General features: G+C 50.2%; 1 protein-coding gene across 2 annotated transcripts; it reads left to right on the forward strand.

The window, feature by feature from the left end:
• The first annotated feature begins 787 nt into the window (after positions 1-787).
• On the forward strand, positions 788-17,618 carry LOC131478828 (protein CREG1-like). 2 transcript variants are annotated; one of them, XM_058659393.1, is made up of 4 exons: positions 793-1,178; positions 12,214-12,333; positions 13,309-13,493; positions 17,351-17,618. In XM_058659393.1, exons 1-4 carry the CDS (start codon positions 825-827, stop codon positions 17,352-17,354), a joined length of 663 nt encoding a protein of 220 aa, XP_058515376.1. In that variant the 5' UTR covers positions 793-824; the 3' UTR covers positions 17,355-17,618. The 2 variants fall into 2 exon arrangements, with proteins under 2 accessions (XP_058515377.1, XP_058515376.1); XM_058659394.1 differs by lacking the exon at positions 17,351-17,618 and having other exon boundaries at positions 788-1,178; positions 13,309-13,497.
• The last annotated feature ends 6,053 nt before the right edge of the window (positions 17,619-23,671 follow it).

Genomic DNA, 23,671 nt, shown 5'->3' on the forward strand with positions numbered 1-23,671 from the left:
AGAGGGCCAGGTGTGGGTCAAAGCCAGATGTGGTCAAGCTGACAAAACTCTTGCTACCGACACAGATGTGGAACCACTATAACAACAACTACAGTGGGAGTTTGAGATAAGACCAAGAAGAGGAAGACGCGCTGTCAGAAGATGTGACCCAAACTGTCCACGATAGAGGTTGCACCGGCTGGTGCGGGGCTGGAGGGAGGTTGACCTTATATACCCATCTCCGGGACAGGAAAAGCAGCCCTGAAAGGATGGGAAAGTCCTTTTGGGAAGAAACCAAAGAAGTGCCACTTCCGTGGGGCGGGGCGTCCGGCAAGGACAGCACCCCCAGCTCATGAAAGACCCCCGAACCTGGGGCATCGACGTGGGGCACCGAGACGGACAAGGCCTTGGTGTGTGAGAGTCTCCTGGGCCAGCGGCTTGAACTTTGGGGTTTCTGCCTTTACTACTGGCAGCCTTACTGCTGTTTGGCACTGCCCAGGAAGTAAACAGAAGGGAGGCGCTTCTGTCCTCCAGGAGGCCAGATAGACATAATGCAAAAGTATTCAAACAAGGGGCGCGAGGAGAAGGGTCTAGTGCCAGAAGTCTGACTGGCGCAAGTTGCTAAGTTCCTCCAAGTCTGCTTTTTCCGTCTGTAACCTAAACAAAACAAAGGTCGCGTTTCAGACCGAGGAGCTCCTCCTGAGGCTCCTCCCGCAGGTGGCCCAGAGACCCCGCCCACCTCTCGGGCCTGGCGCACTGATTGGCCGTTCCGGGGGCGTGGCCTGCCTCGGGGCGGGGCCGGGAGCGGGGGTGAAGGCGCCCGGACTCCCTCGGGACGCGCAGCCATGACCGGGCGCGTCGTGGGCTCCGCGCGCGCGCTGCTCGCCGCCCTGCTGGCGCTGGCGCTCTGGGCGCTGCTGGTGTCGCCGGCGCGAGGCCGGGGCGGCCGGGACCACGGGGACTGGGACCCGGCCACGCAGCTGCCTCCGCTGCCGCCCCGCGAGGACGCGGCGCGCGTGGCCCGCTTCGTGGCGCACCTCTGCGACTGGGGCGCGCTGGGCACCATTTCCACCCTGAAGGAGGTGCACGGCCAGGCCTTCGCAGACATCCTCTCGCTCAGCGACGGGGTCCCGGGCGCGAGCACCGGCGTGCCCTACTTCTACCTGAGCCCGCTGCAACTCACCGTGCACAACCTGCAGGTGAGCCGGAGGGGCCGCGGCGGCGGCGTCGGGGCGCCGGAGTTCTTCCCACAAGGGACAACGTGGCTGCTCCAGACAAGACTGGTCGTGTATGATCCGTGCCAGTGGGGAGGGCATTGCAGCATCCCAGAAACAGGGCCGGGAGCTCCACGTACGTCCCCCGCACTGGGAGGCGCACCTGGGCGAATTCCTTCCCGGTATCCCGGGATGTCCCATCCCTGAGTCACCTTGGGAAACCTTGTCTGCATTGCTGGGCTCTTACTACTAAAGGCTTTTTAGGGCATAGAGATGGTTAGGTTGTTAAGCGCTTTGCAGGGGTGGCTTTGGGTGTCTCGGTTTTTTGTTATTGTTTGGGGTTTTTTTATTTTTTTAATGTCTGCTTCCGAATTGAGGATTTTCCTGCCAGCAGCAAGCAGCTCATAGACAACACTATGTTGATCATTTCTTCTTCTTCTTTTATTTATTTTTTAAAGATTTATTTATTTTTTATTGGAAAGGCGGATATACAGAGGAGGAGACACAGAGAGGAAGATCTTCCGTCCGACGATTCACTCCCCAAGTGGCCACAACGGCTGGAGCTGAGCCAATCCGAAGCCAGGAGCAGGAGCTCTTCCTGGTCTCCCACGCGGGTGCAGGGTCCCAAGGCTTTGGGCCGTCCTCGACTGTTTTCCCAGGCCACAAGCAGGGAGCTGGATGGGACGTGGGGCTGCTGGGATTAGAACCGGCGTTCATATGGGACCCTGGCACCTGCAAGGCAAGGACTTTAACCACTACGCTATCACGCTGGGCCCTTCTTCCTCTTTTAAACATTTATTTGTTTTAAAGGCAGAGTTAGAGCGAAGGAGAGATCCTCCATCCTCCGGTTCACTCTCCTGGGTGGTCGAAACGCCTTGATGGGGGAGCCAAGAGCTTTGCTGCAGGGCAGGGGGTCTCCCATGTGGGCGCAGTGACTCAAGTACTTGGGCCATCCTCTGCTGCTTTCCCAGATGCTGCAGCATGAGGCTGGTGGGAAGTGAATCAGCCAGGACTTGAACCTGTGATCCTATTGGCTGTCAGCACAGCAGGAAGCAGTCTGGTTGGTGGGCCTCTGCTGCCCCAAGGATGGGAACACTCATCTCAGGCTATAGCCACGCTGATCTAGGAATGGGGCCTGATTCAACGAGGTTCTCTTGGACAAAGATCTGGAATTTGAGGTTAACAAGGAAAGTATATATTTTTAAAATAAAGATAAAGGAATGATTAGTTATGCACCTGCTCTGTCAGGATGACTTCAGTTCCACTCACTTTCTGTTCATCATCTCTCCCAGCAATCCTGTTAATCCTAATCCCCCAAGGCTTGGAGAGGTTACATCACTCACAAAAAGTCAAACTCAGAGACCCCACAGGTCTGTCTGCTTTCGAACCGTGTCTCACAGACCCGTGGCCGTGAGAAACGAACACCCCACACACTGGTTTTCTTTGGCTCACAGAAAACCTGACTTTGCTTTCAGTAAGTTGGAGTTTACTTACAACATTTAGCATTGAGAGTCTGCCTAAGTCCAAACTTGGACCTCCTGTTGAGAAACTGGAAGAGCACTTGGCATTGGAGGCCTACGTTCTCTGAGAAAAGCAGAGGCGGCTGCTCACTTTAGCCAAAGCAGAGATGGCCCTGCCCACTGTTTTCCTATTTCCACTCCTCTCCACTCCTGTGGGCTCTTCATCCAACACCAACTCACTCTACTTCAGAGATGCTCAACTTCGCCTGTAAGTCAGCTACCCGGAAGACATTGAAAAAAGCAGGACCAAGGCACTGTGTAAAGACGCTTTGGTTCTAAACACCTCCATCCCCTCTACCTGACTAACTAACTGGGGAAGATGGAGAAACCACTGCTATAAACAAATAGGTGCTATGTGGGTGGAAGTTGGGCACTTGACTCGGAGCACTGGCATTGCACATCAGAGTGCCTGGGTTCGAGTCCCTGCTTGATGCACACCCTGGAGGCATCCCAGGCTCAAGCACTTGGGTCCCTGGGCAGGGAGTCAGCAGGTGGAAGTCCTTTCTGGCCTGCTTTTCTACATAGCTGGAGTGGAGAGTTAGGGAGCTGCTGTGGTCATCATCCCCATCTCCACAAGGAGGGAATTAAGACTCCAGTGCTGCAGGCAGCCCTACACAGGCAAGGACTAATCAGCCTGAAAGACAACCTTGCCACGCCCAGAATGATCTGGGCAGATTGTGTCTGTCAGGGGGATGTTGAAGCAGCAGACAGCCAAAAGTTAAATGGGAAGAAAAGAAGAAGAAAATGGCAGTGTTATCAGAGTTACACATCTGCTTATTCCTCTGCCTGTTTGAGAAAATGCTTAGTATTATGGCCCGACCCAGAACGGGAAAGAACAACACAGGTAGGTTATATCCTGAGAGACATGCATCTCCAAGAGCTATGAAAGTTGAAAAGTTAAGTTTTTCCACCTGCTGAAGAGTTGCATGCAGGGGCCTGTTTGTGGATAAAACCTCTGCTTGTGGTACCAGCACCCTGGGTGGATACCAGTTTGCATACCAGCTGCTCCATTTCTGATCTAACTCCTTGCTAATGGCCTGGGAAGTAGCTGAGGATGGTCCATGTGTTTGGAGCCTTGGCATCCGTGTGGATGACGGTGATGAAGCTGCTGGCTTTGGCCTGGGTGTGCCGCGACCATTGCGGCCATTTGAAAAGTGAACCAGCAAATGGATGATTTCTCTAACTCTGCCTTTCAGAAAAATAAGCATTAAAAAAAAATAAAATGTGGCCCAGTGTGATAGCATAGTGGTTAAAGTTCTCGCCTTGAATGTGCCAGGATCCCATGTGGGTGCCAGTTCTAGTCCTGGCAGACCTGCTTCCCATCCAACTCCCTGCTTGTGGCCTGGGAAAGCAGTCGAGGACGGCCCAAAACCTTGGGACCCTGCACCCGCGTGGGAGACCTGGAGGAGGTTCCTGGCTCCTGGCTTCAGATCGCCACAGTACTGGCCATTGCGGTCACTTGGGGAGTGAACCATCGGACAGAAGATCTTCCTCTCTGTCTCTGTCTTTTATTGACTTTGCAATAAAAAATAAATAAATCTTTCAAAAAAAAAAATAAAATTGCATCCACAGGTTAATCCAGAAAGGCCCCTGTTTATCTTGTGATGTTTCCTAAGGATTTCCAGAGGGATTACTTGCCCAAGATAAAATTCTTCAAGAAATTGCTAGCTCAGGATGAATCTTAAGGAATCCCTGTTTAAACAAAAAATTTCACAAGGTCTCATCATGTCCAAAGGACAAAACAGCGAGTGGCGCAGACGAGACTGAGATGGCGCACTCCGTGCCTGCACAGTCCCGTCACACAAGTGCAGTCTCCTGGCAGTGTGTGGGTGCCCTCCTCTGCTCTCCACCCTGTGTGGGATCTCAGCCCCGAGAGCCTGGGCCGGGCCCGAGTCCTCCCCTCATGCTCGGTGTCCAACCTTATATTCTCAGGATGGTACTTTCTTACGGAATAAACTTTTGCTGCCTTAAGGGAAAAAAAAAAAAGATTGCAGTTTAGAGACTCACCTGTGGGCACCATGCTGGCTGCCAGGTAGGTCTCTACCCACGTTAGGAAGACACGTAGGTGAGGAACTCACGTAGGAGTTCAGGTGTCCGCGAGGGCCACGTTAGAATGTCTGACCCTGGTCCTACCAGCTGACCGGTCACCTCGGTGTGTGCTGCCTCTTCTTGGTCCCCCTTCGAATCTCCAAGGAGTACTTTATGCCCTCTTGCTGGGGTCGAGTAGCCTGGAAGGAGCAGGAAGACCTGGGTTGAGGACCGCTCTGACTTGGGGGGTGGGCTAAGACACCCAGATGGGTTTGGTGCCTCATGTTTCTTGGGGGTATTTTTCCCTTGGCGGTATGTCTGTACAGTAAGTGTTATAGGAAGATGGTGCTGCTGCCGGTTGGCGCTGGACTCGGTGAGTCAGCAATGAAACGTCAGGGTTTCATTCTTTTGTGGCAAGATCTCCAACTGCTGGCCTCCCTTCCTTCTTGGCATTCTCGTGGTACAGTTCTCTCTTCTGGCCAGTCCTGACTTATTTCTCTGACGTGCTAAAACGAGTGTTCCCTAAAGCCTCCTTTTTAAAATCCTCTTTTCGGTATGAATCACAGATCACATAACACTCTTGGGGTGCCACTTCCATTTACTCAGATTCACTTCCACATTGGCCTCGCTTGCTGACCTCTCTGAAGTTGGGTTCCTGCCTGTGGTCATTTTCACCTCCTTCGTGTGCCACAACCTCAGATGTGACATGTGCAAATTCAAAACCCGCCTCTCCCTCCTTGGTTAGGTTTTAGGACTTTGAGGGTTCCAAGAAGGCAAGGAGGCAGCTTGGAAAAGGGGGATCAGAGTGAGGAAGGTTACGAGAATGGGGCTTGGGCCCACCCAGACTGAACGGGGTTGGGGGTGCACGTGTTGAAGCTGGGCTGCATTCTGTTTGAGCGGCAGGCAAGGTACATTCCTTTTTTTTTTTTTTTTTTAAGATTTATTTTATTTAATTATTTATTTGTCTTTAGATTTATTTATTTATCTTTGTTGCTAAGTCAGATATGCAGAGGAGGAAAGACAGAGAGGAAGATCTTCCATCCGATGATTCACTCCCCAAGTGACCGCAATGGCCGGAGCTGAGCCGATCCAAAGCCAGGAGCCAGGATCTTCCTCCAGGTCTCCTATGCAGCTGCAGGGTCCCAAGGTTTTGGACTGTTCTCGACTGCTTTTCCAGGCCACAGACAGGGAGCTGGATGGGAAGTGGGGCTGCCAGGATTAGAACCAGCACCCATATGGGATCTCGGCACATTCAAGGCGAGGACTTTAGTCGCTAGGGCACCACTCTGGGCCCTAAAGATTTTATTTTTATTACAAAGCCAGATATACAGAGAGGAGGAGAGACAGAGAGAAAGATATTTCATCACTCCCCAAGTGGCCTCAATAGCCAGAGCTATGCCAACCTGAAGCCAGGGACCAGGAGCTTCTTCTGAGTCTCCTTCAAGGGTGCAGGGTCCCAAGGACTCCAAAGCCATCTTCGACTGCTTTTCCAGGCCGAGAGCAGAGAGCTGGATAGGAAGCAGGGCTGCCAGGATATGAAACAGCGTCCATATGGGATACATGCAAGGAGAGGATTTTAGCCGCTAGGTTACCACACTGGGCCTCAGGGTACCTTCTTAAGCTGCTTGTTAGTGGAGGTACAGACCACTCCAGGGACCCCGTGAGGCAAAGCAGGGGATTGCAGGCAAGCGCCTTGGTAAAGTTACCACACCTTGTCCCATTAGCAGTGAATAACCCCAGTGCCTAAAATAGCAAGCTTGATATGGCACAGCCTGAGTTTGGCATCATTTAATGATCTAACAATGTATTTTACACAATGTGGATGAACTCAGACGGTTCTTCCTCCCAGTTGAGAGCCGTGTCTTTTGAGAGTTGCAGGGATCCAGCCAGAAGCCTCAAGGTCAAAGACTCAATTTGAAAGTTTTAAATCCAAAGAAGTGCCAGAGGTTGAAACCGGTCATTTTAATCAAAACTGTGGGCCAGATTTATTCAGAGTTAAGGTGATCACTTAATGTTTAAAAAATAGGCAGGTAAAATTAATTCCTTGAATATTCAGGTTATTAACTTTTTAATTGTTTTATTTTTTTTTTAAATTTATTTTTTTGGAGATGCAGATTTACAGAGAGAGGGAGAAATTGAGAGAAAATCTTCCATTTGCTGGTCACTCCCCGAGTGGCCGTAAGAGCCTAAGCTGAGCCAATCAGGAGCCAGGAGCCTTTCCAGGTCTCCCACACAGGTGCAGGGTCCCAAGGCCTTGAGCCATCTTCAACTGCTTTCCCAGGCTGCAAGCAGAGAGCTGGATGGGAGGTGGGGCAGCTGGGACACAAACTGACACCCATATGGGATCCTGGTGCCTGCAAGGCAAGGATTTAGCCATTGAGCCGTTGTGCTGCCTCCCCCCCCAATTAAATTTAATAAAAGCAGAAAAAAACGTATAAAACTTTCCTGAGATGCATAACATTTTGCTACCTACATTAGTAACTGCAGCTTTTGAATTTTTGGAGGAATTAAGAAAACACGTACTTGACCGAAGTGTTGTGTACTTTAGAAGTCTTAGGAAAATATTCAGCCCAGAGGAGAGGACTTTTAGGCATAGTATCAACAGCGCTTCCTTAGAAGACATGGATATTGTTGAGAATCATGTTATGGATGAGAAAAGATCTCAAGGAGTCATGAATGCAACAATGATTCAGCAGTTTATAGCATTTTAGGAAGCAAAGCAGGCTGCGCTGATCTTTGCACTTTTAGATCAGAAAGCTCTCTAGTTTAACAAGTCGCGCACTGACAAGGGGGGATCCTCAAAAGGTGGGCAGAGACTAAAGGTGGATAGAGGGCCCGGCGGCGTGGCCTAGTGGCTAAAGTCTTAGCCTTGAAGTCATATGGGCGCCAGTCCTAATCCCGGCAGCTCCACTTCCCATTTAGCTCCCTGCTTGTGGCCTGGGAAAGCAGTCGAGGACGGCCCAAAGCTTTGGGACCCTGCACCCACATGGGAGACCTGGAAGAGGTTCCAGGTTCCCGGCTTCAGATCAGCATAGCACCGGCCGTTGTGGCTCACTTGGGGAGTGAAACATCAGAGGGAAGATCTTCCTCTCTGTCTCTCCTCTCTGTATATCTGACTTTGTAATAAAAATAAATAAATAGATAGATAAAATAAATAAATAAATAGATAGAGCAGCCAGGGGGCCACCTTGTCAGTTGACAAAAACTTGAGGGGGAGATTGGAAATCACGATGCTGCAGGGAGCCATCTCTACATGAGCTTAGAACATACAGTGTCAGGCCCGGCTCTTGTGGATGTCTTTTTCAAAATGGTGGCAAAGAGGGCGGGGAAATGAGGCTCGTGGTGTCGGTGTGCTGTAATGGGGAAGGTCGGCATCTCTCCTCCCAGCCCCGATTCCACCTGCAGCCTCTGAGAGGAGGGTGTGGTAGATAGGGTCAGGGGACCCAGGTGGGGAGTGTGAGAGAGCTGGCCTGCATGTCTGGTAGGATGCTCCTCCTGCCTACATGTGGCACAGAGACTGGCTGAAAGAGCAGGGAGAGGCCAAAGGGGATGGGTGAGCCTGTGTCTCTGTGAGACATTGGCAAAGCCTTGGGCTGCCACCTGACGAGGGGCAGGGGAAAGACCGGGAGCAGGCTATGCTTAGAGTCACCTCACGGGGAAGTTGCTCAGGACCTACCGCTGTTCCTGTGTTGCTTGGCTGGTTCTCTAAAATATATGATCAGAGATGGCTGAAGCATAGGTTTTGTATTTGTGCAAGAAAGAATTTAGATGTGTGACAGAGAGATCGCAAGGGTTAAAGGGATATGGAATTCATCAGAACAGATGTGCACCCCTCGGGGTGATGGTGGCAGGGGAGGGCGGCCATTTAGACTAGAAGCAGTGAGGCTACGTTGTTTAATGAAGAGAATACACCCGAGCCCCAGCCACTTCACAGAGAGGGGTGCAGCGAACCGGCTATAGGGGCAAGAGGAGGAAGGTGAGGGGAAGAAGGGGGTGGAGAAGGTTTGGAAAGAAGGGGTAACCTTTTGGAAGGAGCTTGTTGGAAGTGTGAAGGAGCAGTGAGGGGAGGGGAGGAGGGAGCCTGGGAGAAGAAGGAGACTGAGAAAAATGTTTGGGAACATGAGGATGGTTTTGAGCTGGGCGCCGAGCAGGCGTAAGGAGGAGGCAGGCGTGGGGGCGTGGTTGGCGGGGTTAGCGTCAGCCTTAGGAGTTCAGTTCCTGACTGCTTCACTCAGGAGGCGAGTCTGATGGATGATGTGAAAGGAACTGATGGAGAGAGGTATACCTACCTGGACATAGTTGCATTTTCCATTGTGACTGATAGAGTTGTCTGTCTGGGGGAATTTGTGAGCGCAAGGTCCTGTTTTTTGGACTGCTAACGACTGCAGGGGCATGTGCAAGACGGTGGGGGTGAGTCCCAAAGAGAGAAAAACAGAGGAGGAGAAGATGAGGGTCCTTGAAATTTCCCTCTCCACCCTGTTTGGTGGAACAGCCTCTCAACACTAAGGTAGGGTTAGAGAAGCTCACACTGCGAGACCAGGCAGGGACCCTGACGTAGACAAGGATTTCCAGACAGTAGATGGAGCATGGTGTTGGGATTTTTAGGGTTGCAACAAGGCAGGGAGGCAGCCAGGTAATGTAGAAGAGACTGGACTTTGGGCAGAGGTTGTCAGGATGGAGAGTGACAGAGTATAAGCATTGACAGGGCACAGGGTTAGAAGCCAGCTTCATTCCCTTCGGGCATCGGGCAGAGTCCCTTCTTAAGCTGCTCAATGGGGGGTGGGGTTGGGGAGAGATGCAGAGGCCTGGGTGGATCCTGAGAAGGTGGGTGGGTGGGAGACCTGCACTTGGTGAAATTTACAATGCATTGTTTCAGTAGACTGGGATCTGCCAGGTGCAGGGCTTTCCTGAGCAGTAACCCTCCCACCAGCCTTAGATGCCCTGGCTGTGCCCAGCTTCAGCAGATTTGGAAAATTAGGCCTGGGAAGCCTAACAGGTCCTAACACTGTAGGTCCTCTGTGTCTCAGCCCGAAGACAGTTGTTTTCTTAGCACTCAGGGTTGCCATTCTCTTACCCCTCCCCATCCCCACCAGCTCACTGTTCCCAGACGCTGTCTTCCTTTACTGTTTTGTTTGCACCCTTATTCCTTCCTCTCTATTTTTGCCACGCATCTTTTTTTTTTCCTTAAGATTTATTTACTTTTATTGGAAAAATCATATTTACAGGGAGAAAGAGAGCTAGAAAGATCTCCCATCCACTGATTCACTCCCCAAGTGGCCACAACGGCTAGAGCTGAGCCGATCTGAAGCCAGGAGCCCAGAGCCTCTTCCAGGTCTCCCACGCGGGTGCAGGGTCCCAAGGCTTTGGGCCGTCCTCGACTGCTTTTCCAGGCCACAAGCAGGGAGCTGGATGGGAAGTGGAACAGCTGGGATAGAAGCTGGCACCCATATAGGATCCTGGCGTGTGCAAGGAGAGGACTTTAGTCACTAAGCTACCATGCCTGGCAACTTTCCCACCCATTTTTAGGTGAAGTCCTTATAACCTTATGTTTAGAAGTACCAGGGTAACTCTTAAATCACTTCTGTGCTGTGCCCACCGGATACCAGGTGGTTCTTCAGAATGTAAATGCCAGGGGTGGCTTCGGGGCACCTGCATCCCGTAGAGGAGTCTGAGTCCGGCTCTGCTTTAGTTCCAGCTTCCTGCTAATGCAGCCCTGGGAGGTGGCAGGTGTGACATGAGAAGCCAGGTCCCTGGCATCCACATAGGAGGCCTGGATGTTCCTAACCTTAGACTTCAGTCTGCCCCAGCCCCACCTGTTGTGGGCGCTTTAAGGATGAACCAGCAGGCGGGAATGCTGGTTTCTCTCTGTCCTGCCTCTCGTTTTCAAATGAATAAAAATAGTGTTGTTTTTTTTTTAAGTGCAAATAATTGGCTGGTGATTTGGCCTAGGAATCAGTATTTTCCATGCTCCCCAAGCAGGTGGTCTTGGAAGCCCTGGTCTGCAAAATCCCGCCGAGACTCCTCAGCGTGGATTTGAGCCAGTCTGTCCCACTCCAACATCACTGCTCCCAGAGCCTGTCTGCTTTTTCCCACCCTCCTCGCAGCTTATGCTCTCCCAGTTGGATGCTTTTCAGTCTTGCTTCCCTTGTCTGTAATCTGTCCTCCCTCTCCTGCCCTGATTTTGAATGTCTGTTTAGAATGTGTTGCCTCTGGGCTGTGGGGGCCAGCTCTCTTACAAGGAACTCCCGTTTCATGCAACCTTGACCTCAGCCGGGGCTTTGTTTCCCATCTCGTAGCCTTAGTTTATGTCTGACTCTTCACCACATTGTATAGTGTAGACCCGAGAAAGAAGAGACCTTACCCAAGTCTCCTGACTTCTCACTATCTTCCTGCAAGGCCTTGCCCGGTCGTTTCGAGAGAGCCACTGTTTGGCTAACTGGGACCCAGGATTGCTGCCAAGTGGCAAAGCTTTCTACCACGACCCCCTAGGACCGAACGATCGAGTAGTCGGAAACGCACCACAGGAATATTGCTGTAAGCTTCATGGGCCAAAAATGCCTTTTGTGAAGCTGATGTCTGAATAAGAGAACTGAGGAAATTTGTTGGCCTCACTTTTTGAAATGGAAGCAGAAATTTGCTTCTGTTGCCAGAGCAGGAGTGAGCAACTTCTGTGGGGTTTTGCAAGTCACGTGGCTGCCTCTGCTGACCCAAGATAGCCATGCAGCATGACTCAGCTGCTTTCAGGCTTATGTTGTGCAACTTGTTAGTTGATGGAGCAACTGTGGTTATTTTTCTGCATTGGATTTGTATTAGAATTTAACCTTTTAGATCTTTCCATGAAGGGTATAGACCTGCCCGGAATTTGGGTACTTGGAGTTTTTCTGATAAATGTGGAACAAATTCAAAGTTTAAGTAAAAGACTATGTAAAAATATATATTTTTAAAATTTTTCAAGATGTGCTTATTTGAAAGGCAGAATTAGAGAGATCTTGCATCTGCTGATTCACTCTCCAGATGACTGCCACAGCTAGTGCTGCGCCAGGCCAAAGCCAGGAGTGTCTTCCAGGGTGTCATCTATACGTGCAGGGGTGCAAGGAGTTGGGTCATCTGCCACAGCTTTTTCTGTGTGTATTAGTGTGGAGCTGGATCCAAAGTGCAGCAACCGGACTCAAACCAGCTCCCTTATGGGATGCTGGCGGATGCTCTATCCACTGCACTACAGCATCATCCCTGAAAAGAGTCCTTGTGAATTAGTTAATTTTACATACAAACACTTGCCTTTTGCAAGGGGATGTCAGGCTCAGTCTCTGACCAGCAAATGTCTTTCCCTCTCAGTGTGAAGGTATTGTTGCATGGTTCCCTGTTTTTCAAGATGGTTTAGCTCTAGGGACTTGGTGTGCGCAATGCGTAAAGTGTATTACCCATCCAGAAATCACGATTCCCATGAGTGAGACTGAACTTTCTCCCCACAGGAGAATCCCCATGCCACCCTGCTCCTGTCCTTGGCACAGACTGCCTTCTGCAGGAAGAAGGGATTTGATCCCCAAAGTCCCCTCTGTGTCCACATCATGCTGTCAGGCTCCGTGATGAAGGTAAGAAATTGTCCTCCAAGGAGGGACGTGGCCTCAGAAGAACATTGTTCATTGGCAATGAAAGAAGGAACTTTTTGAGGATAAAGCACAAGTGGGTTTTGATTGGGATAATATTAGCATATGTTGTAATAGGAGGGATCTTAGGAAAGTTCTGGGAAATGAGCGCTGTGAAAAAACTGGCATGGATTTCAAAATGTTGTCAACAAAATATGCCTAAATGGTTCCATTTTCTGTGAATTTAAGGAACATCTTGTCAACCACATCCTGCTACTCCAGCGTGTTGCACATTCTGTTACTTTCCTTGCCTGAGCTCCTTGCCTTTGTATTGGGCCAAGAAGAGGGGTATAGGTGCCTGAAAATCTAGACCTCCCCTGGGGTGGTTTGGGATGAGTGTGGGCTGGGAGAAGTTCCCAGGCAAGGTGGCGAGCAGGTGTCAGCATGCCATCTGAAGGTGGACCCGACAGACTTGCCTCTGGCCCTGACAGTCAAGGACTGGGAACACCTCAGAGGAATTTCATTTGTCACTCTTGGCTGCAGCTGTGCAGCTGGGTATCTTCTGGGCCAAGGAACGGGGAGGAGCTACAAATGTTCCTGAACCCCACTAAAGACTTTTCCCCATTCACATGCAATTCTAGCCATGTTTATTCATGTGTACATGTGATGGAGTGACGATGCCAGTGCTGTGTGCTTCAGGCACCAGTTGCATTCTGAGAAAGCACCTTGGGCCAGTTACCCCGTGGCTCGAAATGAAGATTGGTATTCCTAATGGTTTCTCATCTCTGCACATCTGCTGGTGATGGTATCAGGCGTCCTTTATTTTCTCTGGGTTCCTTAAGATCAACTTTTACAACTAGCTGAACTCTGAGGGATCGTAGAATGCTGAAATCTCATGTTTTCTTTTTAAAGATATGTATGTATGTATGTGTATGTGCTGCAAAATGCTGTGAGTATGCTTGTTGTACTGATGTCTCTTAGGTGAATGAAACAGAAGCAACCCTTGCCAAGCAGTCCTTATTCACACGGCACCCTGAGATGGAGACCTGGCCTTCCAGCCACAACTGGTTCTTTGCCAAGTTGAATATCACCAATATTTGGGTCCTTGACTACTTTGGCGGGCCTAAGATTGTGACGCCTCAAGAATATTACAATGTCACGTTTCAGTGAGTACTGGGCCGTCTCTGTCCTTTCTGCAGCTTTCCAAGCTTTCCAAGTTGCCTATGCCTTGGACCCCTTGACCCCTACTCAGGGTATTTTTAAGTGTGTCAATTACCTGGGACTACAAAGGAAACCAACTACGTTGAAATACTTTTAAAGGGCCAGAGCATTGGCTTCCCGTATGGGTGCTGGCCTGTGTCCCGGATGTTCTAGTTCTGATCCAGCTCCTTAGTAATGATTGGGGAAAGCAGCAGAATATAGCCCAATGCCTTGAGACCCTGCATCCACATGGGAGACACAGAAGAAGCTCCTGGCTTCCAGGTCCAGACCTGCTCAGTTCTGGCCATTGCAACCATTTAGGGAGTGAACTAGTAGATGGAAGATCTCTCACTCTCTTTCTCTATCTCTATATAACTTTCTTTTTAAAAGATTTATTTATTTTTATTAGAAAGACAGATTTACAGAGAGAAGGAAAGACAGAGAGAAAGATCTTCCATCTATTGATTCATTCTTCAAGTGTCTGCGATGGCCAGAGCTGAGCCAAGCCAAAGCCAGGAGCTTCTTCCAGGTCTCACATGCAGGTGTAGGAGCCCCAAGACTTTGGGCTGTCCTCTACTGCTTTCCCAGGCCACAAACAGGGAGCTGAATGGGAAGTAGAGCAGCTGGGACACAAACTGGCACCTGTATGGAATCCTGGCACATGCAAAGCAAGGATTTAGCCACTGAGCCATTGCTCTAAGCCCTGTAATTCCAACTTTCAAGTAAAAATCAATAAATCTTAAAAAAAATATTTTACAAAGTATGAAGTGGCGATATCTTGCCATTATTCACGTTAAGTAATGTGAGATTAAACAATCTGTAACTTTGCAAAAAGAATAATTTGTTCTGTTGAGTTGAGAGGCCGAGTGACAAAGAGGGAGACAGAGAGAAAAAGAGATCTCCCCAAATGGCCACAACAGCCAGGAGTAGGCTGGGCCAGGCCAAAGTCAGGTACAGTTTCTCACCTGGGTGTCATCTCACCTGGGCCATCTCCCACTGATTTCCCACTTGCATTAGCGGGGAGCCGGATCAGAGGTGGAGTAGCCAGGACTTGAACTAGCAGTCTGATATGGGATGCTGGTGTCACCAACAGTGGCTTAACCTGCTGCCTCACACTGTGCCTTCCAAGTAGTGAGGACTAAACATGGTGCTTGAAGACATCTGCACATTTCAGTTAGAGCTTAACGACAACAACAACAGAAGAATCCCACCTACATTCACAGCACCATGAACTCCAGCTGCAGGCCTGGGCACAGGCTGAAATCCTGACCGATGGCTCCGAGCAGAGCCCAGCAACACCCACCCAGGAGGGTGTCTTCCCAGGACAAGCCGACTGGACGGCTTCTGCACTGTGAATGTGCCCCAGGCATATCTGAGCAGGTGGCCCCATTTGATCCCTCTGCCTCCAGGTGAGGGATGTGGTTCATTCCAGCAGGAAGTGGATGCTTGGGACAGAGGAATCACCAGAGAGAATGTGAGAGAAGCTGAGTGGGAAGGGGAAAAGGGTTAGGAAAGAAGGCCTGGCCACTTTGGCATCCGAGTAAAGGAATTCTGGCCAACACCAGCCTCCATTTGCCTGAACAGTAGGTGACAGTGATGTATCCTACGGAAGCAGCTGGTATGCATCAGGCTCGTGCTGCTGGCTGCGCCAGCCCAGAGGCTGAGTTTGTGAGCTCACTGTCAGATGCAGTGCTAGGGCACAGAGAAACCTGGGAAGCAGGGGTGCCCCCAAGCCCCGAGCTCCCTTCTCATCCTCAGGCGCTCCTGCCCCATTGGGTTACCTGTGTGGAGCCGGCCAGTCCTCAAATCCCATGTGATTGCAATACACTTTGTCCTTGCTGTGACCGACTGGGGAGAGCAAGGGGAGGAGGCCAGCCCCCCTTTGGGGCCTGGAGTTCTTGGTGTTTGTTCATCCTGTATTTTACTGCGCTGTAGTAGTCGGATGGTCTCAGGGGGAATCCATCAGGACAGCAAAGCTTGAGGACGAGGGGACAGTGCAGGCCAGAGCAGGTGTTTAGGCAGCATTGTCTAGCTTGCTTTTGTGTCACCAAGATTCCAGCACTACTGGCATCTATCTGGCTGCCACGCATGCCAGGCAGGAGGCTTGGGCACTCCTTTCTAAAACTAGCATAGACATCCTGCCTATAAAAAGAGAAAAGAAAAATTTATTTATTTTATTTGAAAGAGTTACAGAGACACAAAGAAAAAGCTCTTTCGTCATGTCCCAGATGGCTGCAACTGCCAGACCTGGGCCAGTCCGAAGCCAGAAGCCAGGAGCTTCTTCTGGGTCTCTCACGTGGGCACAGGGGCCTGAGCACTTTGGCCATTCTCTGCTGCTTTCCCAGTATCTTCCACTGCTTTCTCAGGCCATTAGCAGGGAGCTAGATGGGAAGTGGAATAGATTGCCTATATGGGATGCTAGTGCTGCAAGCAGAGGCTTAGGATGCTGCACCACGGCACTGGCCCCAGCCATCCCGGAACAGAGAGGCAGCAGTTACAGTAGCATGACCAGGTACCAGATTATCCAAGAAGGGACTCCGGTGGGGCTGCTCCTCGAGGTGTTTACATTCACAGGATACCATGATCTGTGAAGTGCGGGTAGCTTTGTGTATGCCCAAGGACAGCACTTACCTAAATGACACTGCTGTTTCCTCCTTAGGCTGCACTCTGGGACAGTGAGTAGAACAGGTCATCTGTGACCGCTGCTGGTGACAACATTTTCCCCTTGTCCTCAAGCAGCTGCACACCGAGATCCGGGGATGGGCAGTGTCCACAGCTGCCCTGTCTGGCCAGGTCCTCTAACTGTTCCTCGTCCACTTGAGTCTGCGCTCAGGGCTCTCCCACCCCAGTGCTCCAACCCTGCATCAACCACCAGAACTGCTTCATCCCGATCTGGGGTGGGGGTAGTACATTTCGGGGGATCTGCCTGCAGGAGCCTTACAGCCAGCCTGGACACTCCCCAGCCTAGCTGCGCTGCGCCCTCGCTCTGCCATCCAGAGCCACTTCAGGAGATGCGTTTTCTCCCAATCGCACAAAGACCCCCAGCCTCTGAAATCAGTTCTCGGTGGAGCCTAGCAGGACAACAGAATCCGTTCCACTTGCTAGAGCCGGCAGGGAGCCGTGCTTGATGGGCTGCAGCTGCCTGGACTGCTGGGTCCAGACCCAGGAGCACACCTGCATATCAAGTGCAAGGTTTTAGAATGTCAGCCCAGCGTGTTTGCTGTCACCACAGAGTCCATAGTTCTGAGCCTTGCCTTCTGCCTCTATTAAGCTGAGCAGCACTGTTGGCCCTGGGCCTCATCTTATCTCCTCTGCCACATCCAGATAATTCCAAGCAAAGACAGGCATACCCAAAGGTCATGAATTACAAGCTCACCCAGCGGCTGTTACCTGGAGATGGATTTCCTGATCAGCTGTGGCCTACATGGAGAAGTGAGACAAAGGCTCAGGGGTGTTAGATGCTGGCAGGTCCCCGTTCCTTTGCCCCAGCGTTCAGGTCCCCAACTGCTCTCAACCTGCTCTGTCTTAATAGCAGCCACTGCTGCAGCACCGGCGTGCTTGTTGCTATCCCCGGGCAGCATCGCATACCTGTGTCAGACTCCTGCCAGGTGGCAGTGCACGGTTGCTGAAACGCTGCTTCCTGGCTGACTCCACTGCACCTGTCGGAAGCAGAGCGCGGCCCTCTGCACCTTAACCAAATCAGCATACCGAGGTGACTGGAGGCAACTCAGCACCTTCAGGGTGTCGCTCAGGAGTCTCCCTGGTCATCTCCTAGAAGGAATGCATCCGGTAACACTTGGTTCTCGCTCTTTCCTCTCTCCAGGTGAAGCAGAATGTGATGCATTGAACGTCCTGGACCGACTTCTGAGGGTGGCTCACACACGCCGATGGGGCCTCGGGTTGACCTGAGGGGTCCACCCAGAGTGCTGGCCGGTGTCTGTCATGGGTTTGCTTGCTCGCTTATTCCACAAGGACTTGGCTCTCTGCAGAATCTCCTGGAAGATCTGGCTGCTGGATGTTGTTAACACTTGGAAGGCATTTTTCTCAGAGAACAGTGTCTTTGATTCTAATAAAAGAGGCTTTGTTCAGTCTGTTCCAGTGATTTCCCTCCCCCGGCCCCCTAGAGGTGCTGCCTGAAGGTGGCAGGTGCCAAGTTTAGATTGTTCCTGGGTATTGGAGGGTACCAGGGCCTATGTCCTTCATCCTGGAAGCTGCTCTGCTGTCAACAGGTTTACCCTCCCCCACTGTCTCCTACACTGCCTGGGCCTAGTGCAGGAGTGTGGGTCCCTGAGCCAGCGTCCTGCTGAAAGAGACCACAACAGAACACCAGCAGGCTCCTCTGCCAACCCCGGGCCTTGCCAGTCCCCCCAGAGTGCAAACTCCCATCTTATGCAGCACTTTAAAAACAAACTTTTGGAGGCCAATGCCATGGCATAATAGGTTGGACCTCTGCCTGCAGTGCCAGAATCCCATTTTGTACCAGTTAGTATCCCAGCTGCTTCACTTCCCATCCAGCTCCCTGTTGATAACCTGAGACAGCAGCAGAGAATGGCCAATGTCTAAGGCCCCTCTATGCACTTGGGAGACCTAGAAGAGACTCCTGGCTTCTGGCTTTGGATTGGCACAATTCTGGCCATTGTGGCCACTTGGGGAGTGAACCAGCAAATGGAAGAATTGTGTCTCTCCTTCTTTCTCTGTTATTCTACTTTTCAAACAAAAATAAATCATTTTTAAAAGGCTTTTCCCTTTCTAAAACCACACTTAGGACACACATACACACACACACTTCATGTCGCCTTCATTTGGTTTCCCCAGCCTAGGTGAATATTGTATAATCAGACTCCTTCCAAAGCAGTCACAATCACACACACACACACACACACACACACATACACACACACGTATGTTACCATTAGGCCCCAGACAGGAAGTCAGACAAAGAGAAAACAGGTTGCTGCATGTGACCCTGGGGTTCTGTTCTCCGTGGAGCTAACCTGGGCATGGAGTGGCTTCAGCTCGGGCGCACACACCCTCCTGAAGTCTAACAGAGCATCCCCCTGGAGCAGGTCAGCAGGACAGGAGGGTGGTGTTTAAAAGGAAGGGTATTTCTTCAGAGGAAGACACTGCAGAGTCGTTACCAGTGTGCATGATTTTGGAAGATTATCCAAGAGCCCCTGGAAGAGGTGTGTCGGGAATCAAGGTGATGAATCCTTCAATGGCAAGACAAAGGAATGTGGAGGTAAGTTATCATGTTTAGAAACTGCAAAATGAACTGGAGTCTAGCAAAGAGCATGCTTCAGCAAGCTAATCCTCTGCTTGGAGTGCTGGCATCCCATATGGATGCTGGTTCTAATCGCAGCTGCTCTGACCTGAGAAAGCAGTGGAGGAAGGCCAAAAGCCTTGGGCCCCTGCATCCAGGTAGGATGCCTGGAAGAACTCCTGACTTGTGGCTTTGGATCAGCTCAACTGCAGCCATTGAAGCTAAACCAACAAATGGAAGATCTCTCGCTCTTCTGTAAAATCTGCCTTTCAAATAATAAATCTTTTCTGTAAAAAAGAAAACTAATTTCTCCTAAACAGTAAAATTGACTCAATGTATCAGCAATTAAAAGCAACATTTAAAGGAAATGTACTGTGCATTGTTTCATTGTGGACCATCTAAACCTGTTTGTGTTTTTGGTTTGGTTTACTCTTGCATGAGCCACTGGTTGTCCCAGAATAAGGAGAGTCTAACACTGCTTTTCCCAAAGGCAGTAGACCACGTGTCCTAAAGTTCTGCACACAAGGTACTAGAATTGGAGTCAGTGGGTAGTGGATGGAGTCACTACTTGTGATGTGGGCATCCAGTATCGGTATGCTGGTTTGAGTCCTGGCTGCTCAACATCCATCCAGCTTCCTTCTAATGCACCTGGAAGGACAGTTGATGATGCCCAATTGCTTGGTCCCCTGCCACTCACATGGGAGGTCACTGTGACTCAGAACTGGCTGTTGCATCCATTTAGGGAGTGAACCAGCAGATGGAAGATCTCTCAAATGATTTATACATTTCTACAAAGAAGGAGAAACACACAGAGAGAGGTCTTCCATCATCTCGTTCACTCCCTAAATGACCACAATGGCGAGGACTCAGCTGATCAGGAGCCAGGAGCTTCTTCGTAGTCTCCCATGTGAGTGCAGGGACCCAAGGCCTTGGACCATCCTGTGCTGCTTTTCCAAGCTATAAATAGAGAGGTGTTTCAGAAGTGGAGCAGTCAGGACATAAACCAGTGCCCATATCAGATGCCAGTGCTTGCTATGCCACCATGTCAACCCCACTAAATCTCTTTGTTTCTTTAAAGGAATTGGATTGAGGACAGTCATCAGGGTTTCTCAATTTATTACATATTGTGAGTTTTCCCTTTGGCATTTGCATCACACAAAAGCACATCCATATTCACGAAAGATGCAGTTATACAAAATAAAAACAACCAGTTTCATACAGCAGGTGTTGCCATTCCCTGTACAGAACGTCACCCATTCTGTTTGGACACAAGAGGGCATTGCAGGCTACTTTTTGTGCAGAGGCACTGTCGGTGCAGGCCAGCCTGGGAGCAAGTTACTCTGAGCAGCTCAGGAGTGGGTGGCTTTGGCAATGATGCCCCAGTGTGCTGGTATCCGTGCAGTGGCTATGGATGACATGAAGGTGTGAAGAGAACAGCTCCCCTGTCGGCAAGGCCGCGAGGAGTTTCCAGCCATATGGCAAAGCATGGCAGATGTCTCTCCAACCGCCTCAACACAGTCTTACCCCTCTTTGCATGGATGCTCAACCACCACACTAAGAATTCTGTAACCTATTGAGGCTTTGTTGTTTGCCCCTAAAAGATGACTTTTGCAACCGATGTGAGCCCGGGAGTTAATGTTGCTGATAATACCTTCTGGGAAATGGCTTGATAAGTATCCTAAAAATTAATGGAAGTGATGGGAGTATAAGCTGAAACTGCTATGGTGATATAGTTACTATGACCTTAAAGGTTAGCTTGCCCTTGCAACTCTTTGGAGCACAGCAAATGTAAGTGTTTTAGCCACTTTTATGATTTTTTGGCTAAAAGAGTTATAGGGTGCTTTAAGTAATATTATATAGATATGCTTTTAATTATTGTTTGACTGTTTATGGGGTAATAGAGCCTGCAGTTATGGGGGATTTAATGTATGAAACTTTTTGTCATGAGTTTTTTGTTTCCTTTTTGAATGCACTTATCCCATTAAGTGATAGATAAGCTGTAGAAACAGAAATGTAGTGGGAATGTATTACTAATTTGTAGGTAGCCACATGTGCCTTGGCCTTGGAGTCCTGGCTGTCACCTAATGGTTGCTCCTGAAGAATAAATAATGGCTTGCTTTGAAAAAACTGATTATAAAAAAACAAAATGATTATAGTAACTTACAGAATTTCTTTGAGAGCACCTAGTTGACCAGGAAGTAAAAAATTAATTAATCAAACATCTATGCATGCAAGCTTGGTCATTGAGTTAAAAATAGAAAAATCACACGTGTGTGCAGAAGTTTGTGATGTGTCTGAGTAAATAAAACGGACAGCTTCTTGAGCTGTTGGCAGAGGGCACCAAGTGATTGTATCTGTGTCCCTTTTTGCCTACTCCACACCCCCTTCTCGAGTTCTGAACTTGAACTCCAGTTGGAGCTGGCCTCCGGCACAAGCGGAGGCAGCAGAGCAGAGACAAGGCCTGCATCATGCGGCACTGCTGGTGGTCTTCGTGGGGGCCCTCGCTGGCTTCTCTCCAGGAGCTCCCCACCCAGTGCTGCAGACCCTGCCCTGCAGCGTTCTGCAGGGGAGGGACAGAAAACCTTGCCTGCACTGGGCAGGGGGCGAGAGCCGAGAGCAAGGCTGGCCCGGAGGGACAGAAAACCTTGCCTTCACTGGGAAGGGGGTGAGAGCCGAGAGCAAGGCTGGCCCGGATCCAGAAGTGCTATGCACAGAGCGGGCTTGGTGGAGGAGGCTGGAGCCAGAGAGCCCAGCCTGGCTGCACTTGATCTTGGCTGTGGATCTGCATGCCATGGTTAAAGTGTGTGTCCTCACCAATCCAGGGCCAGCAATCATGGCTTCTTGTGCGTTTTCATCCAGGTTCAAATTCCTTGCAGCTGTGTGTGTGTGTGTGTGTGTGTGTGTGTGTGTGTGTGTGTGTGTGTGTGTAAAGATCCTTTCTGGGATGAGGCCAGGGACACCAAGGCAGCCGTGCTGTGACTGGAGGTAGCCGAGCCCCGCTCCCTGGTGAACTTGGCATCTCACAGGTGTTGGGAGGAGTCACTCCCTGCCTCCAGCGGGTGGTGCTTCTCAGCTTCAGTGCCGAGGAAGTTACACTGCTTTCTTCACCTGCTAGTGGGGCAGTGTTTTCTAGGGGAATTCCAAACTGCCTCTTCAAAGCCAGGTGTTCTGTAAGTGTGCCTCTGCGAAGGCCATTTTCAGTCCTTTTCGGAATGAAGGGAGTAAACAATAGGTCAATCAAACCATCAATGTTTTGCTTCATTTTTTCCTAAGTATTTACTTACGTGTGTGTGTGTGTGTGTGTGTCCTGAAAGGAATACGGGACTTGTGTTCATTGAGGGGATCCCAGGCAGTCAGGCAGAAACTGCAAGCTAAGAAGCAGGTGTTTTATTTAGAAATTAGAACACCCCCAAGCCAAGTCAGAGTACCTACTTCTGGCACCTGGCTGCAAGGTCCGCCCAGCACAGGGGAAGGCTGAAGCAAATGGGCCCTTTCCACCCGTGTGAGGGGCCTGAATCCAGCTCTCAGCTTGAGCCTAGGTCAGGCCGGTTAGGATGCATTTAGTAGATAACACCCACCAGCTCCTGAATGACAAACAATTTTCCTGTTTTTTTTTTTTTCTTTCGTTCAATTGATTTTTTTCTCTGTATTTTTATTTTGTTGTTTACATAGTTGATTAGGGCGCAAAGGGTCAAGGACAAGAGGAAAGTGGGTGAGACCATTGTTATCGCATTCTTTTTTTTTTCCTTCTTGTATCTGGGGGAAGGGAGGACAATAAGGGGAAAAGCCACACCCAGCCTCCCAACCATCCCGGGTCCCCGATGAAGGGCCTGCTCTAAGGGCTCCGCTCAAGTGGTTTATAATTCAACAATTCTGAATTGCCGCTGATCTCGCCACTCCAGGCACAACGAAATCTCTCCAGAATCTACTGGCTGACATAGTCCATCTTAAAGTCTCCATTTGCCTAGATTTTCACTGCCAACACATGGATGGGGTAGTTGATTTGTTCTGTCCTCCATCCTCTGTTGTGGTACCAGGTATCCTCTGCAGGTTCTAATGTGTCATTGTATCCTCCATGTGCAATTGGCCATGCTGTCCACTGTTTCATCTAAGTCACTGATAACAATCATTCCATGGTCAGACCATGGACCCTGCAGTTTTCTCCATGGTTGAAGTTCTGAGTTCTCTGGTTCAGTTGGGGATCCCCAAAGAAACCTCATCTGAGGCAATCCCAGACCTAATTATTGTGTGTGCTTGCCAAATCAGGGACCAGCACAGCCTGTTGCCCCAATCAGCTTATATGCACACTGGTGATTGTAATTGCTGGGTCATTTCTCTCCCCAGCCCTGTCCTTTGTGCAAACTAATGGGTGTTGCCCAGTCCAGTCCTACCCCACCACACAGTTGGCCACATAAACCAGTGGGAGCTGCAGCCTAGTTGGGGCAACTCTTTGCATGCCTAAGTCAGAATGGGTGTGGGTTGGTTGGGCTTTGCCGCAGCACCAGCTGGCAGATGCTGGCATGGGGGGCAAATTCTGTCAAGTTAAACTGCAGAACCATCTGGAGACTGCAAAATGTGGGAGTGGGCCCAGTAGGGAAATAGTGGGCACCTCCCTCTTGGGTTGCTACTGTGACTGATGAACATGAGAACCAGGACTGGGCAGGCATGACTAGATAGGCACCCACCGGCAGGTGTGTGAGCTGGATAATGGGGCTGGTTGGGTTGAACTAGGCCTCAGTGCCCATTGACATGTATGAGAGCTGAATGGGATGTGGGACAGACTGGACCAGTCTGCTGTACATATTGGCAACCATGGGAACCAGGGCAGGGGGTGTGCCTGGTGGGAATTTTTCTGTATTCTGGTAGCAGGGAATTCTCAGCATG

Source organism: Ochotona princeps, unplaced genomic scaffold, assembly GCF_030435755.1.
Source record: "Ochotona princeps isolate mOchPri1 unplaced genomic scaffold, mOchPri1.hap1 HAP1_SCAFFOLD_5626, whole genome shotgun sequence".
In the NCBI taxonomy this organism is placed as follows: domain Eukaryota; kingdom Metazoa; phylum Chordata; class Mammalia; order Lagomorpha; family Ochotonidae; genus Ochotona; species Ochotona princeps.

Excerpts from the sequence above, each read along its gene's own strand:
- LOC131478828 (XM_058659394.1), top strand. The coding sequence starts at position 825 with ATGACCGGGCGCGTCGTGGGCTCCGCGCGCGCGCTGCTCGCCGCCCTG. Across the intron at positions 1,179-12,213 it reads TCACCGTGCACAACCTGCAG|GAGAATCCCCATGCCACCCT; the intron begins GTGAGCCGGAGG and ends TTCTCCCCACAG. Across the intron at positions 12,334-13,308 it reads TGTCAGGCTCCGTGATGAAG|GTGAATGAAACAGAAGCAAC; the intron begins GTAAGAAATTGT and ends GATGTCTCTTAG.